Raw genomic sequence first — 15,840 nt, 5'->3', positions numbered from 1 at the left:
AAATTGGAATTGAAATGAATATGGTATTAATCTGAAACCATCCTTAAACCCATGAGGGGCATATGCTACATTATTATGGTGGCCAATTATAATATGTAATCCCCTGGGAATTAATTTTAGCGGGAGATTTTTATATAAGATTGAGAAAACCTCAACAACGGCCCACCCGGCCCACGCACAAGTGATGAGATTCTAATTTGGCAGGCTTTAAGATTGCACGGCCGATGACGTCATTTGCAGAGGTCCATCATGATGCGTGTTATGTTGTGTGTCCAACATTCGAAGTCCAAAGGGCAGTGGACACTGGAGGGACCGGCAGCCAGTCTATCTATTCTCGTCACTGCTAAATCGAAACAGCGCCCTCAAGTGCCATAAGCATCAGCATTGCAGCATTGTTTTTAGTGAAAAATTGGTAAGTAAAATGCCTTCACAACTGGATAATTTAGCCCCTAATTGCGGCTTGAACTGTCGCCAGTAGATTTCTGATATTTGCCACTGCTTAGTGAACAAAATGTATCATAAAGGGTTGTCTTTATGGTCCAGACAATGGGGTAAAAAATGATTGAATTCATTTTTTACCCCACGTCAAATCATCATTCGACAAACTAGGCCCTCTGCTGTGAACAGGCATGCATTGTTTGTGATTTTTTTAAAAAAGATTTTTGAGGCCATTTGAACAAACTCTTTCATGTCTGTGTTCAATCAACAAGTCTTGCCAATTCAAATAGCCTAGGCCTAAATAAAGTGCACATAATGACATATAAACAATTTTGCTTGCTACGTTAACTAACAAATGACTAGCAATATTAAAATAACGTCAATATCTTAAAACAATTTTTTTTTCAAACGAAGGAAAAGGTCAAGTTGAGTTTTGGCATCATGAGTTATCGAAGACCCTCGGCCCCACACGAGCCGTTCTGGCACTCTCCAGGCCAACGTGCACCATCGCCCTACCAGAGATTTCCTCTCGATGATTTCAATCAAAGCACAGACTTCGACGTGGAGGATTTTATTTTCCATAACGAGCGTCCAGCTAGTCACGGCTATGGGTATGAGCCTCACTACCAACCAGTGGCTGAGCCTCCTGAGTACAGACGACGCGAACCCAGCCCACTTTTCGGCCAAGGCCCCAACTGGACACAACATGGCCGCCAAGCAGGTCCCCCGGTTTACAACCACCACCCACGTGATGAAATGCACAACAGAAGGATGGGCACCAGTCAGCAAGCTGGCCCAACTTTCAACCAACCACCTCCACAGGCAAGGCAAGGACCACACCCCCAGCGTAATCCCCAGAAAGGCAGGGCACTAAACAGGGCCGACCCACTGCCTCCGCAAGCCCATCATGCACCACGGGCACGGAGTGAAGTCCGGCAAGTCAGAAAGCCAGAAGTTCCGCCCCCAGGAGTCGAAGAATTCACCTGTACTGATATTGCATCTAACATCGCAGAAGAGACACAACCACTCCCAGTTGCTCATCCGGGCCCGCCTCCTGAACCGCGCCAAGACACCTCCAAAGACAACGACAAGAAGAACGGGTCCAGTGATGACATCATCCTTCATCCCGTCACAAAAGTGCCAGTGAAAAGGAAACCCAATGGGACGTATGAGCTTGTCGAGGACGAGACAAAGAAGAAAGCGAAGAAAGCTCGCCCGCCGTCTCCTCCGCCTAGGCCTAAGAAACTGCCGGAGGAAATCGGGGATGGATGCTATTGTGAGGTACGGTGTTGTCTTTGCCATTTTCCAGAACCAAGCAAAAAGTGTTTTTGTTTTAACAAATTATTTACTTGTTGGTAGTTAAATAGGTCTGTTCAAATCCACATTTTATTTTTCTGTTGACTTTCCACCATCAATTACTTTGAAATTAAAACAATTAATGCGGCCAGAAATTGCAAATTTAACAAGTTCTTTTTTCACCTCTGGAGAAGAACTTGTTAAGTTTGCAAAGTCCGGCTGCATTGTTAAGGAACCCTACCCTTCCTGGCCTATTATTTTGATTAATTGATTTCAATCATGTCAATAATTGTTTTCTTTTTTCAGTTGTGCGATCTTGTCTGCAGTGGACCACTCAATCTCAGAATGCACATAAGTGGAGCGAAACACAAACTGGTAAACGCTACTATTGCTCAAGTACATTCATTGATTAAATCCACTACTTAAGTTTCTGACACCAGTGCGCCACAAATTAGTCCGAAAATTTGGAACTATCAAAACTCTGTATGAGAGTCCCAAAATTTAAGGTATTGAAACATGCAACACAAGGAAATAGACTAGACAGAAACTCCTAGATTTCTCCAGCTCAGGGAGTCAGGCTTTTAAAACAGCTATTGTCTTGAAAACTGCAAGTTTAGGCTCACTTGAATGGAGCTACAGTTCGATTTGGCCAAGTTGTTTGGGCGAGAGGAGTGTAGATGGTCCACCCTCCAAGGGACCCAAGTCCAGAGGCCTATCGTCTACATTGGCAAGCTTAAGGCAGCATCCTTCAGTCAAGACTTTACCTCTAACTTGAGTTGATATTTTGTGTTGATCCTAAGACCCATCTCTTTTGATTGATCAGTTGATTCAGTACCGCACCTGAAACCTGAAACTTTTTTACCTTTTCCCAGCTTATTTTTGGTTTTTTGACTTCCTTTTCAGAATGAAGCCAAGGTGGAGAAAGGAGGTAATTGTTACTTCTTGTTGCTAACGTATCATCAAGATGCAAATGTAGTCAAGCCATTCAGATGAGACAAACGTGCCGAGTTGAAAGCCAAGATTGGCCTGGGTCGAAGGTCATAACACATAATACATTAAATACACAAATACACAAAAAATACAATACTCAAATTGTTGGTAACAATTAGTGACGTTGTTTATGACAATTTTGTGAATGGAGCCACGATATGTGTGGTGATGTTGTCGTCATGTGGCACATGTTCATGTATGTAGCACCGCTCAATGAACATACGGGTCTTCGTTCCTAACAGACCCCGGAATGCATCTGTGAACCCTCGATCTCTCCTGGCTCAGGCCCTGTGTCGCTTTCAATTGGTCTCCAGTGAGTTTGCATTGTGGCGTTCAACAAATTGGAAATTTTGTATTTCAAACGACAATCACAACCAAGTGAGTAAATAGTGATCATTTAGTGCAAAACTTTCATGCAAGACGGCCAGAGCTTATTGTGCACTCACACTTGTTTTTTTTTTGGTGGTTTACACAGAGAAAGTAGTCATGCGAAAACATTTGGGAAAGAAAATCAAGGGACGTATTACAAAGGAAGGGCCAATACCAGCCACTCACAATCAGGAGGAGACACCTTTGATAGGTAAGCCCCTCCCCTTTTTATCTTGTATCCTTCCAAGCCACGCCCCCTATCGATGTGTTCAAGATGTGTTAATTGTTAACTAAATATGGTAATTTGGGGGCAGTATCTGAAAAAAAGCCAAAATTGATACAAAAATACCACTTTTCTTGAAAATGACAGCACACCAGGTGACATGATTGTACAGAATGCTTTAGACTGTCATTCACTAACAGTCCAGTAAGATATTTCATAATAATTTGGTAGTTTTGTTTTTTGATGTTTGCAAATGTTGTATCATGTTTATACCCTTTTAAGGTGTCACCGCCATCCCATACCAGCATTTGCCAATACTATTTTTCTATTTCAAATCAGGCCATTTTTCACTTGTGAGATCCATTCTGCACCCCCCCCCCCCCACATCCTCAGTCCCCCACTGTATCCGCCCGTGACATTTTAACATAAAGTCCCTTACGATCTCTCTTTTGGCAATGCCTTGTGATGTTTCAGGTCTTGACTACGTAACACGTGTCGTCTTTCCCGATAAAGACGCGAGTGAGGACTTGTTTGAATGTAGTTTGTGTGACAAAAAAGATATGATGTATGCTTCTATCTACCAACACATCATGGGGCGGGCCCACAGAAAAGCTTACATTGTAAGTTCAGCAGCTGATTTCCAGAAAAGTGTGTACCAAATGTAGCTTGCACCATGCGTAGCACTTGCGCAACAATAAAAGTACGATGGATTTCCCAAGACTTGGCGTACATTCGTAGCTTCGCAATGTTTTAATAATAAAAGCAATATTAACAATAAAGACACGGTCTTCTATGCCGCATTTCAAGATCATCGGAGCTCTCAATGCGCTTTAAAATTCATTAACAAATTCATGTAGTCTGATCAGTCTGTTGGAAAATTTTCTCAAATAATTAATTTTAAGGCTTTAATCTACATGTTAAAATCTTGGACGAAGATAATATTAATATATGTGACGGCTGTAGCGGTGGGTATGCTTTTGTTTGTACATGAACCATTCTGGGATTTTTTTTACTCATAGCGGAAGTTGAAGCCAGATTTAGCTGACCAGTACTCCAACATTGCCAACGTCTACGACAAGAACGGGCAACTGCAGCGCCGTCAGAACAGTGACCTGTCGGCACTGCTCAACAACATCAGCAAGATAGCTGCGGAGCGCGACGGGCCTGGGGAAATGCAGATCAGACTAAGCAACGAGAGGGAGACGGATGGAGAAGACATCGAAGACTACGGAGTCGAGGGCTATGACAGTAAGTGTTTGACGGTTTGAAACCTTGGCTCCGTCTGTAGCTTTGGCTTTAGATTTTAGGTCCTCAGAATTTGGGGGACTCTACTTAAATCTTAATTGCTGTGGATTCTTTTCCTATTTGTTTCAGGTGATCCTGATGTCATGGGTTGTCTCCCACCTGGCACAGAGCCAGAGAACCGAGGCAGTGTCAAACGTCTCGGACAAAACCATCCCCATCTTTCTGCCGAACCGCCAGAGTATCCGGCCATTCCCAGACCTCCTTACAGTCGTCAAGATCCTTCCGAGCGAATGCCTCAGAGAGATACCCCCGTACTACCTCACTCACGCCTGCAACCTGCCGGGCGGGGCACTCCAGAACCACCCATCACGCGACTGCACCCTCGTAGCCCCTCCCCCGACAGACCTCCCCCTGTGACACGCCTACCATCACGGGCCCTATCTCCTGAGGAAGTCCCGCCTCATGCCCCACCCACACCCATCAATCACGCCTTGCCATCTGTGACACGGTTGCCGCCACTTTCAGCATCGCCACGCCCAGAGGTCAACGCCCACACAGAGAACACGCCTCCCCCTATGACACGCCTACCTTCAAAGGAAACTCCTCCAATCATGAACCAAATAATGTAAGCCTCAATTGCAATTTAATCCGTCGTTATTTGTAATCACTCTACATGTAGCAATGCCATGGCCAACTGAAGGGCTCTTACAACGTTTTGTTTCAGAACTGGCCGTACAACTGGCCGTTTTTGCACCGGTATTGGAGTTGACTTTTTCACCTGATGCACTGTGCTGCGTCTGACAGGGTTAGAGATCCAGTTGACCCATGGTCCTATAACCAAATTCGGGTGAAAGTAACAACAGTAATTATCAAAAGATAAAGTACAAAATTTAACCAGAATATCACCCGTGCATTTATCTTTCGCAGATCGCCAGCTGATTTGCCTCCGTTGACAGACGAACAGCTGCGGTTTTACTGCAGCGATGTCTTCATTGCTCAAGAGTACAGACGTCGGTTTGGTGATCCTAAACCACCAGCCAGTACTGCCCAACCCGAAGGCACGCAAGACAACACTCAGGTAGAGGTTGGGTTTTTTGGCATAGAGTTGAATGTTCCAGGGGATCAGGTTGGCGTAGCGGTACTTTCCTCGCCTTCCACCGCTGTGACCCGCGTTCGAATCCCGCCTGAGCCAATATGTGGATTGGGTTTTCAGTCCCTACCTGATTCCGTGCGTTTTCCCTAGAATGTCATCCTGGGGTTTTCTCTTACCTCTAAAACTTTAATTTTCTTCCACATCTTCTACCGGACCTCAATGGAAAGAGGCCGACAGACTTGTTAAAAGTGGGCTATCCTGGCATTTGCCAAATAATTACGTACACGCACATGTACATACATTCATGATACTGGACAGAATGTTCCTTAGAAATACCGCAGGGTATTGGATTTGATAAGATTTGTAAGAAAAAACAACAAGAAATTTGATTAGATTCGCAAACTTCTCCAGGCCTTCTTCCCCAGTTTAAGATGAAAGACGAGGCAGTCCACAAGTATAGTTATTTGTTTGCATTTTTTTTTTTTCCTTGTGACCTTGATTCGGTTTTGTTTTTCAGACCAAAGAAATTAGCGACAGTGCCAATGCTGGTGGAATCACAGTTGAAACGCTGCTCAAATCAATGGTGAGTTACGGGTCGTCTCATTGATTGAATAAGCAAACAAAGAAACTACTCGACAAAATGTAATAACATTTCATCTTTTATTTTGAATTATTCCTTGTAGCACAAAGTTGGTATGTAATCCGCTTGTTAGGGCTTCCCGGAGTATACTGAATACTCAAATATTTAGATCATCAACAGAATATTCGAATAGCTTTTTTAAGTGTTTTTAAAATTCGAAAACAAAAAACTACCCACATATACAGGACCGTGATGTTAATTTATCATAAAAGTGCGGCGCTTTTTTGTCAGGCACCACGTTTTGTCAACGGTAACTTTTTTTGTCAATGGCGGTTCGTCGTTCACATTCTTTAAGGAGGTTAAAGCCCTTTACAGATATAAAAAACGTACTGCAAAACACTGATGTGCCTCATATCGATCGCTGCGCGCAACTTTTAGCTGGCACGCTTTGCGCAACCTTTTACCGGTGCAGCACACAGCTGCAGCACTTTCGAATATCCGAATATTGGTCAAATGCAGTTTCGAGTAATCGAATACTAAATTATTTGAAACTGAACAGCCCTACTGCTCATATTGTCTTCACTCCTACACTGATCGATTTCTTAAAAAAAAAAGGCAGTTAGGCCAAAAAAAAGTCTCCGGTTTCTGGTATGCGCGCGCGTCGCCGTAGCCATGCGCGTCGGCAAAATGAAAAAGTTTTTTTTTCCAATGAAAGATGATGTCTCAAAACCGCCAAACTCACTGGTTTGACTGCAATCCTGCTGCTGCACAATTTTAACGTGTTTTTAGATGGGGTTATGATCGAGAATAAGCTTTATGTGACCTCTCTGGTCTCCCATAATATTTGCACTAAGTTTAGTCGGGCACCATTTGCAGTCATCAGCCGACATTTGAAGCAAAAAAAAACAGGTAAAAAAAAAAAAGCTGCGTCGCCGCACCACTTTTTGGGCAAGCTCCATACCAGAAACCAGAGACTTTTTTTTAAATTCAATCTGTCTGGTTTGTTCCCATTTTGGTTCTTGTAGTCCAACTCCATGGTGAATAATGAAGAGGATGCGAGTATGGCCATGCGGATCACCCGAGCATTGACGCAAGCCACATTGAAGTACAGACTCCGAGAAAAAGACTTTGCTGTTCAGGTTAGTAAATGTAATTAACTTGCCTTCAGAAAACTTGACTGTCTACGTAGTTAAAGGTAATATACAATGTCGGAAACATCAAAAAACAAAACTACCAAATTATTATGAAATATCTAACTTGACTGTTAGTGAATGACAGTCGCATCTATCAATTTCCAGCAAAAGCAAATGTTGTATATTGCCTTTAATGGCAGCCTCAAAACTTTAAATTGCAATTCAAGAACGTATACACTTGGTGTATCACTTTTTAAGCGCTTCACAAAACAATTAAAAGCATATTGAAAGGTACCAAGTCTTCACTTCAATTTTTCAAATCCTTCTGGTTTTATTTTCCTACAGATGCTTAATACAATAATTTTATACATGTAGTTTTCTTTCCACCAGTAATGTTGCGTTGTATTTTTTTCTCTCTTTAATTTAGAAGAAAGATGGGAAGAGGTGAACTACATGCTTGTTGTAGCAAGTACAACATCATGTTTGAAAATAAATGGAGATACAGACATGACAGAGGGTGTAGAAAATGCCAACTGGACACAATGCACAAAATCCTGACCTGAAAAAAAGTCAGACTTAACCTGATCAGCTAAGACTGCAAATAGATTGAATGGAAAGTCCATCAGGTGCACATAACAGGTGCATTAGCTGCGTATGAGAGGATTGTATCTGTTGTCTTTGCAACTCTCGGAGGACATGGAGACTGTCGTCCTTAATCGCAAATACTGGAGTGTCTTGGATGGTCTGGTAGAGCAGCGTTTTATCCTGTGCTTCAACATGTATTATTATTCAGGTTTGGTATTCATGAGCCGATACATTGGCTCACAGTGGTGCCAGCTAGAGATGAGATGAGATTTGTAGCAACAGTTCGTGGATAAAACATCAACTGGCAAGGCAAGCTGTTGAAGTTGAAGCTTTTTGCTGTTGAAGCCTGCCTGAAGTCTGTCGTCCAGTTGTTGGCTTGTTAAACCCAACTCCTTAGGCATTTTTGCTAGGATGCAACCTCAATCCTGCAAAATCCTCCAACAGCTTCCGTGTGCTAATTGTATACAGCCCCAATCCTCCCAAATAATCTGTCATTTCTTGAATGTGGTCCTTGGAGGGGTGACCACTGCCTTAATCCTGCAAAATCCTCCAGCAATCACTGTCAATACATGAGGCAGAGCCAGTGACATCCTGGAGCAGTGTGGAGGATTTCAAGTATTTCTAGGCCAACACTTATGCTCGACTGAACATAAACAACTCAAGGTCCGGCCCAAGACCTTGACACGTCGCATCCTCCATAATTAGCCACAAATTGTTGCCACTTATGCAAGGAGCATTGGAGGATTTGGGAAGGGTAGGGTTAGTCAGGAATGAGATTGTCAATTGAAAAAACGTCTGAAAATTGACTGAATGTCTGAAAGATGCATGGGTTTCTATATACTAACAATAGCTTTCTCTCAGATTCAAAAAGTCTGATTTCAGACGAAAGTTTGAAAAATCTCATGCCTAGGTTGATGTTTCAAATGGGACTGTCATTTGAGGTTGAAGACAGACAATAAACTGCAATTTTCAGTACTTCAGGATGAATTTGTATTTGTCTTTTGTTTCGTTAGGTATACCTGCCCCCCTACCCCCCACGACCCCCATCCTGTGTCCCTTCACTCGAGTTTCCAAAAATAATCAGATTCCCTAGATTTTCCATGAAATATTCGAAAATCAAGTTCAACTATTGCTTTGTTTATACCATATGGGGTCAACAGTTTTTCCACATTTTTATTTAAGACAACAAAATATAAACCAGACAGAGAAAAGTTCAACTTGGAAATTGTTTCATTGACGATGGTTTATTGAATGCAGATGGTGATCAAACACATTCATGTGTGTGTGACTGAAACCTTTACAATGCAGCATTAATTAATGAGGGTTTGTTGTGTCTAAAGAAATATCATTTTGTTGGGAAGCAAAGCTGGGTAATATGTCTTAGGCAATATTTAGAGTCGGGCATGCAACTTTTCCTCGGATCAGCTGATTTCCTCTTTAATTTCCATTTCTGCCATTCAAAATAGTAAGACACTACATAGTCTGAAATTTGGAAAGTCCTCTTTTTGTGTGAATTAACTTTGCATACATGAACAATGCATATACTTGTGTACTACAACTTCTGGCATTCATTTTGAAAAAGTTAATAAACAATTTAGATGTACAAGCATTACATTCACTGTGTGGACTTCCGAATAAAAGATGTCCACATAAACCAGTTTTTATAGATTGTGTGTGGACTTGCCCACGTCCACACAAGGTTCGCCCCTCTGGAAAACAGGCTTAGAGGCATTTTTTGGGTAAGGTTTATCCCTTGCAAAATTAAGAAAAAACACTTAGGGGAAACATAGTATTAAACAAATTGGGTTGAAAGAGTTTTCACTGTGAGTAAAATGAGTTTTTTTCCACAGGTTTTTTTCTTAACTACATGAAAACAAAGGAATGTCCACATTAGGTATGTAACTTAAACATTTGTGTGAGTGGACAGAGGTGAACACACTCCAACAGGCTGTGAACCCAAGACCACTGGATCACCAGTATCGATATTTATCGCTTTCTATGGCTTCTAGGCCCAGAGGTACAATTTGACCAATCCCTAGAAAACTCTCAACATGTCCTGCCGAGGACTGGAGTAGTAATCCTAAGGTCTGAGGTTCAACCTCCAATCAATAAGCTCCACTCGAGTACATGTACATACTTATGAATTTTAAACCACTGCTTATACTTCATTCTTTAAGAAATCAACCCATCAAACCCCAGTGGCATGTTTTGTTGAAATCTGTCAGGATGGGTACAGTACCCCTAAACTGACAGTATTTTACATTGGGTTGGCACACCTCCAGAATCAAAGTCAGAAATATATGTGTGTGCAGTTTCCCATATGGTGATGGTTCCTAGTAAATTATGCTAGAGAGTTAGAATTACATGTAAAGATCCTTCATAAATGAGAAAATTAATCTCAAGATACACAGTAGGACACACTTCCTGAACATACACTCTTGTTTTACTATACTCTCGAGGACAATGCTTTGTTTCCCTTTCTCCCTATAATATAACACTCTCCCAAAGACTAAGCACACAAATTATAACTACAGAGGGCCAATTTTAACAAAAACTCCAACTCCCGAGGACTGAAAGGATCTGTTGTTCTGCCTTTGTGTGTCGGTCCTCTGGGTTACGTAGAACACGTACACTCAAGTTCACACTCACTTTTATTTCCTTTGTCCAGAAAAACAATGAACTAATAAAATAAAAAAAAACACCACAATTTTTACACCAAGTTCAATCTGCGTTCACTCTCTGAGATTTAAGCAACATTGTTGGCTGTGTACAACAATATAAACAAAAGTCGGCTAACTCTGACACCAACACCTATTTCTGTCGATTTCAGAGGCAGCCAAACCATGAATGATTATGAATTAAGAAATAATACAAATAGAAAAATGCATAATGTACAACTGCCTAGCCAGATCACCGAGTCTTATTCAATGAGTTTATTCGTGCATTGTATTTAAAAACCTTTGACAATCAGAGACTCAGAAAAATATCTCAAGTCAAGCTAAGCGGTGTGTTGCAATGTGTCATGTTGTTGGGCATGCTTCAACTAAGCATTGGTTTGCAGTATTGCTTTGTCTATGGTCTACAGCGACACCCTACGGAACCGTTTAACCAATTTTTTTTTTTAAGAAGGCTTTTTTAAGTCCGCCAAAATAGTCCTAGTGCAGGAAATTAATGGCCCATTCTTTGTACATATAATCTGACTTAAAGGCAATATACAACACTTGCAAACGTCAAGAAACAAAGCTACCAAATTATTGAAAAATACCTTGCTTGAAAGTGAATAATGGTCTTAAGTGTCCTGTGAAATCATGGCACCTGGTGTGCTGTCATTTTCAAGAAAAATGGAATTTTCCAAGGACGGTCGGCTGACCATCGTTGGGAAAAACTTGCTTTTTTCTTCTTTCGAATACTGCCCCCAAATTACCAATATTAGTTACATGTAGTCCAAATTTTGTTTGAAGTTGGTTACATATCTGGCTAGTCTGGTTTCCCGATCAGTGAACGGTTGCAATGATTGCACTAGCTAGTCTGGTTTCCTGACCTGACAATTCCCCGACGTCTATAAATTGCTCTATTTAGTCTGAAGTGGTCAAGGAACCAGACTACATGTACCAGGACATATTTTTTTCTCGGTTTTCCAGCATCAATGAACACAAAACTTTTAACTGGTCAGTATAACATTTCCTATAAAATACTGATCCCCAAATCTATATATTTCCGAAAACTACAGCAAAAGCAAATGTTGTATATTACCTATAACTCCATCAAAATCAATTTCCCAATATTGGTGATTTTGGTTGGCAAGCCATGAGTACCAAGCGTCAAAATCTCCCGGCAGATTGGACATTTCTCAGACGATATTTCGGTTAATTTCTGTTTGCTTTTTTGAGTGCATGCACTTAGCATTCAAGTCTTTGGACTAGCTTAAAGCAAGCTAATAATATGCATGTATTACTATTACATGCACGTCATAATCCCAATATAATATTACTGCTTTAATACCTGCCATAATTATTGAGCTTAAAATTAAATCTGAAACTTATAACTAATTATCAAAAAGTACAAGTCTGTTTCATTGTAAACTCAACAATTATGAATTTTAAGATTAAACCCTTGACTTTTTAAGTGGGGCAATTTTATACCGCAATGAAGTAATACAATGATTATAAAAACGGGAGGAAATATATAAACACCAGGCCAATAGTCAGTCACCAAGCTGAGAAACTTAGCACTAGGGTACCTCAAGAGGGTCTTGGACCCAGATCACAGTCTATAGAAGGGTCGATAGACCTTCATCCCACACTTAGAGTCACCATCTTTCGTCTTGTCCTTGCAGTTGTTGATTGGTGGATTCTCCGGTATAAATGGATGACTAGAGTTGATTAGACTGTCCACTAGGTTTCCCAAGTTCTCAATACCTGGCTGTTTTTTTGTTGTCATGGAATCTATTCTAAATCCGGTAACTCTGTCAGTTGGGGAGAGAAAAAGTACCAATCAAGGAAGGTGAAGGGTCAAGTATAAAGAAATCAAAATTCATCTGTTGGGGGTTCAGACATGGGGATGAGAGGTGTCAAGTGTCAAGCAGCACAAAGGCTAACATTATACTTATGTGGAGTCAGGTTGGCGTAGCGGTACTTTCCTCGCCTTCCACCGCTGTGACCCGGGTTCGATTCCTGCCTGGGCCAATATGTGGATTGGGTTTTCAGTCCCGACCTGATTCCGTGGGTTTTCCCCCGAATATTCTTCTGGGGTTTTCCTCCCACCTCTAAAACTGTATTTTCCTCTCATTGTCTCCTCTCTACTGGTTTCTTCAGGCTTGGGAGCTACAGTGCCAAGGGTGCTTTTGAGGAATCCTTGGTTTCATTACCAGAAATGAATAACAGTTATAGTAATACTTAAAGGATAAAGATATTTTTTTCAGCCATGGGTAATTCTACAATGATTCTAATTACTATTTCAAAGCCCCACCTGAATGAAGTTCATCTACATGTAGGCTATCAGGTTTCTGTTTTTGAAACAGACAGGAATTGGTCCGACTTACCCTCATCATCGCTGTCTTCTTCATCGTTGATGCCTTCTAGCATCTCACCTTGTGGAACACCACCTCCCATCTTCCTCATCATCTAAGCACATGCAAGAAACAAATTGAAATTCATAAAATAGTGATATTTAAAGGTGTAGTAGATCATTTGCAATTATCCAAAAAATAACGGACAAAATTATTGCAGAAAAGCTTACTTGGTTTAAAGATGGTAATGAAAGTAACTCCCTGAGAAATGACTCTTTCTGGCATGCTGCCATTTTGAAGAAAACAATAAAAGACGGCCATTTCCAAAGATGCGTCGCAATTTTTGAAAATTCCTTTGGTAGTTGGTTTGTAATTCGGCAAATCTGTGAATGGTGTGCGCAGTTTGTCGTTACAGTGCGTGTCATCGCGTGGCTGCAATAATGTATGCAATTTTAATGAGGAAAAACATGCATGTGTTATATCTTTTAATTGTACTTCGTTGTCCTACAGGAAACAACTTACGTCTTCAAAGTTTCCGTCCTCTTCAACATCTGAATCATCTTCATCTTTCCATCTGTTGAAATCTACTTTGAGCCAATGTTGCTGTAGAGTAAAAACACACAAATGCCAAAGACACCATCACCATGTCTGAAACAATTCTGCAATTGGAAAGTTATTTGTTACTTGACGTACTGTGACATGCTTACCTTCTCTTTTGATTCAAGCAGCCTAGGCCAGAAGGGAGTGCCAGGCTCTTTCTTCTTCAGTGCGAAGGTGAGTTCTCTGTCGGTTGGGATTTGTCTTAAACTCTGTCCAGGAATAAATGAAAGGTGAACATTTTATGTATCAGTTTGGAGAAAAGAAGACGGCAAGATTACCATATGTGAAGTTCACTAATTTTCCTCTGTATTGACTAACAAGCCCCCAGATAGCAATTTCAAAAAACATGAATTAAAAGTGTTAAACAAAATCGCTGGAAATTTATAATTTTTGACTTGTTTTAACTGTTTGACCGAAAAGGTATAATGGGAACGAATGTGCTTTTTCAGCATCCAAAGTCCAAACCAATCTTTACGACTTACAGCTGTACAGGGAGTGAGTACACGTAGGAATTATCATCAAAATTGGACCCTAGACATGCTAGATGAGTTTTTGATACTCACACTGCCGTCAACCTCTTTGTAAAGCTTAAAGTCTAGCTCATACACATGATGCTCGTGGCCGCCTTTACAATGAAAGAAAAATCTGTCGTCTTCCACCTTGAGCTCTCGTTGTTCTTTTTCAATATCTTCCACAGATATCGTCAGTAAGATTGTGTCAGCTCTCTGGGCCCATTTGGCGGGTGGGTGCAGCTTTTTTACACTGAAAAAAAAAAAACTATTCTATACAAAATACTCAGATTTGTGTACAACTACAAGTACTCGAAAAGTTTGTCCTTCAAAAAAGATTTGTGTCTTACAATGTCTTATGTCTCAACATGTTTACAATGACTGACCCTTATTGAGACACTATGAAGAAAAATGTGTCATCAGGTTGCAACATTCTTTCCTACAAACGTGACATACAATAACATTAACAATCACCTGATCACTGACAATCTCCAGTCCAGTCAACTTGGTCTTGCTCTTGGATTCCAAGTTGGAAATATATATATTTTTTTAGCATTTTTCTACATTCTATTACAAACCTGGAGGGTTTAAATAAATGTTCCCAACATAATACTTGTGTAGTTGTGATGACTAATAATAACTGAGGTTATGAATTGTGAAAAGAAGTTGCCGACTAGCCCCATAAATGTGGCCTATTTACTGGACTGTCTCCGTAAACATAGGCCACACATCCACATGTACAAAAAACGTGTCGACGGAGCCAAATTTTGATTTTCACATTTAGGCTTAGTTTGTAGTTTTTTTTTGCTTTAGAAGCATACTCACCCTCTTTACAGGCTAATCAGAAAGTGCTGCCTTTTTCAGATGTCTAATTTTTGTGAAATTTCATGTTGAAATTTTGATACGCAAACGTGTTAAAATGAATCTGGAAATTTCACGAAAAATATACATCTGAAAAAGGCAGCACTTTCTGATTAGCCTGTAAAGAGGGTGAGTATTCTTCTACAGCAAAAAAAACCTACAAACTAAGCCTAAATGTGAAAATCAAAATTTGGCTCCGTCGACACGTTTTTTGTACATGTGGATGTGTGGCCTATGTTTACGGAGACAGTCCAGTAAATAGGCCACATTTATGGGGCTAGTTGCCGACATGAAGATACTTTTCTAAATTAGAATCTAATCCAAAAATTGTACTGCATGGTGTCGGAATTGCACAGTCGACAGCAGTCCCATAGTGCATGACGTGCGGAAACACAAAGCTTTCGCAGCAATGTTTTTCAAATCAACTGCAAAAATGAACACTGAAATTGTCAATTTTTCGATTTCACATGAGCTTCTTTTTTCCACTTTATCACCAATAATGCTAACAACAACTGAAGCAGACATAAACACAAAAGAGAAAATAAATTGTTACCCGAACTTACAGAGATGTGTCGCCCATTTTGAAAATTCTAGAACATGTGAAATACCTTGTTGCGTGGTTGCGTGGTTTCCCCCCAGCTAGCCGCACAATCGTTGCACGTGGAAGGGGAACCAGCTTTGTGGTATTCCCCGCTTTGGGATGGTTTTTATTTTCTCCCCATTATTCACGCGCTGACCAGCGCCACCAACGATGTGAAAGGATTACACCTGCGTGCGCCATATTGCAACCGTGTGTGCGCCGAATCTCGAGATCCGATAACGAATCTTGCGAGCGTACGTCATCACCAAGTTTCGGTGGATTACAACTTTCGTTGCAACAGTATGACGTATTGCTGGGAGCGTGCTAATT

At 40.9% G+C, this 15,840-nt stretch overlaps 2 protein-coding genes across 2 annotated transcripts; one reads left to right on the top strand and one right to left on the bottom strand.

Moving 5' to 3' along the window:
* Positions 1–348: 348 nt before the first annotated feature.
* Positions 349–8,935, top strand: LOC119744679. The gene is made up of 12 exons (XM_038220741.1): positions 349–412; positions 853–1,719; positions 2,041–2,109; positions 2,638–2,662; positions 3,200–3,304; positions 3,791–3,936; positions 4,336–4,564; positions 4,691–5,186; positions 5,489–5,639; positions 6,172–6,237; positions 7,260–7,373; positions 7,795–8,935. Exons 2-12 carry the CDS (start codon positions 880–882, stop codon positions 7,813–7,815), a joined length of 2,262 nt encoding a protein of 753 aa, XP_038076669.1. The 5' UTR covers positions 349–412; positions 853–879; the 3' UTR covers positions 7,816–8,935.
* Positions 8,936–9,164: 229 nt separating this feature from the next.
* On the bottom strand, positions 9,165–15,598 carry LOC119744680 (prostaglandin E synthase 3-like). The gene is made up of 6 exons (XM_038220742.1): positions 15,494–15,598; positions 14,124–14,322; positions 13,668–13,769; positions 13,483–13,563; positions 12,994–13,075; positions 9,165–12,417 (listed from the first exon to the last, which is right to left on the bottom strand). The coding sequence occupies exons 1-6, from the start codon at positions 15,508–15,510 to the stop codon at positions 12,398–12,400; spliced, it is 501 nt and encodes a 166-aa protein (XP_038076670.1). The 5' UTR covers positions 15,511–15,598; the 3' UTR covers positions 9,165–12,397.
* Between the last annotated feature and the right edge of the window lie 242 nt (positions 15,599–15,840).

Source organism: Patiria miniata, unplaced genomic scaffold, assembly GCF_015706575.1.
Source record: "Patiria miniata isolate m_02_andy unplaced genomic scaffold, ASM1570657v1 HiC_scaffold_7, whole genome shotgun sequence".
In the NCBI taxonomy this organism is placed as follows: domain Eukaryota; kingdom Metazoa; phylum Echinodermata; class Asteroidea; order Valvatida; family Asterinidae; genus Patiria; species Patiria miniata.
This window is presented reverse-complemented; position numbering and strand designations above follow the sequence as displayed.

Excerpts from the sequence above, each read along its gene's own strand:
- LOC119744679 (XM_038220741.1), top strand. The coding sequence starts at position 880 with ATGAGTTATCGAAGACCCTCGGCCCCACACGAGCCGTTCTGGCACTCT. Across the intron at positions 3,305-3,790 it reads GGAGGAGACACCTTTGATAG|GTCTTGACTACGTAACACGT; the intron begins GTAAGCCCCTCC and ends GTGATGTTTCAG. Across the intron at positions 3,937-4,335 it reads CCCACAGAAAAGCTTACATT|CGGAAGTTGAAGCCAGATTT; the intron begins GTAAGTTCAGCA and ends TTTTACTCATAG.
- LOC119744680 (XM_038220742.1), bottom strand. Across the intron at positions 13,076-13,482 it reads AGGACGGAAACTTTGAAGAC|ATGATGAGGAAGATGGGAGG; the intron begins GTAAGTTGTTTC and ends GCATGTGCTTAG. Across the intron at positions 12,418-12,993 it reads AGAAGACAGCGATGATGAGG|AGTTACCGGATTTAGAATAG; the intron begins GTAAGTCGGACC and ends CCCAACTGACAG.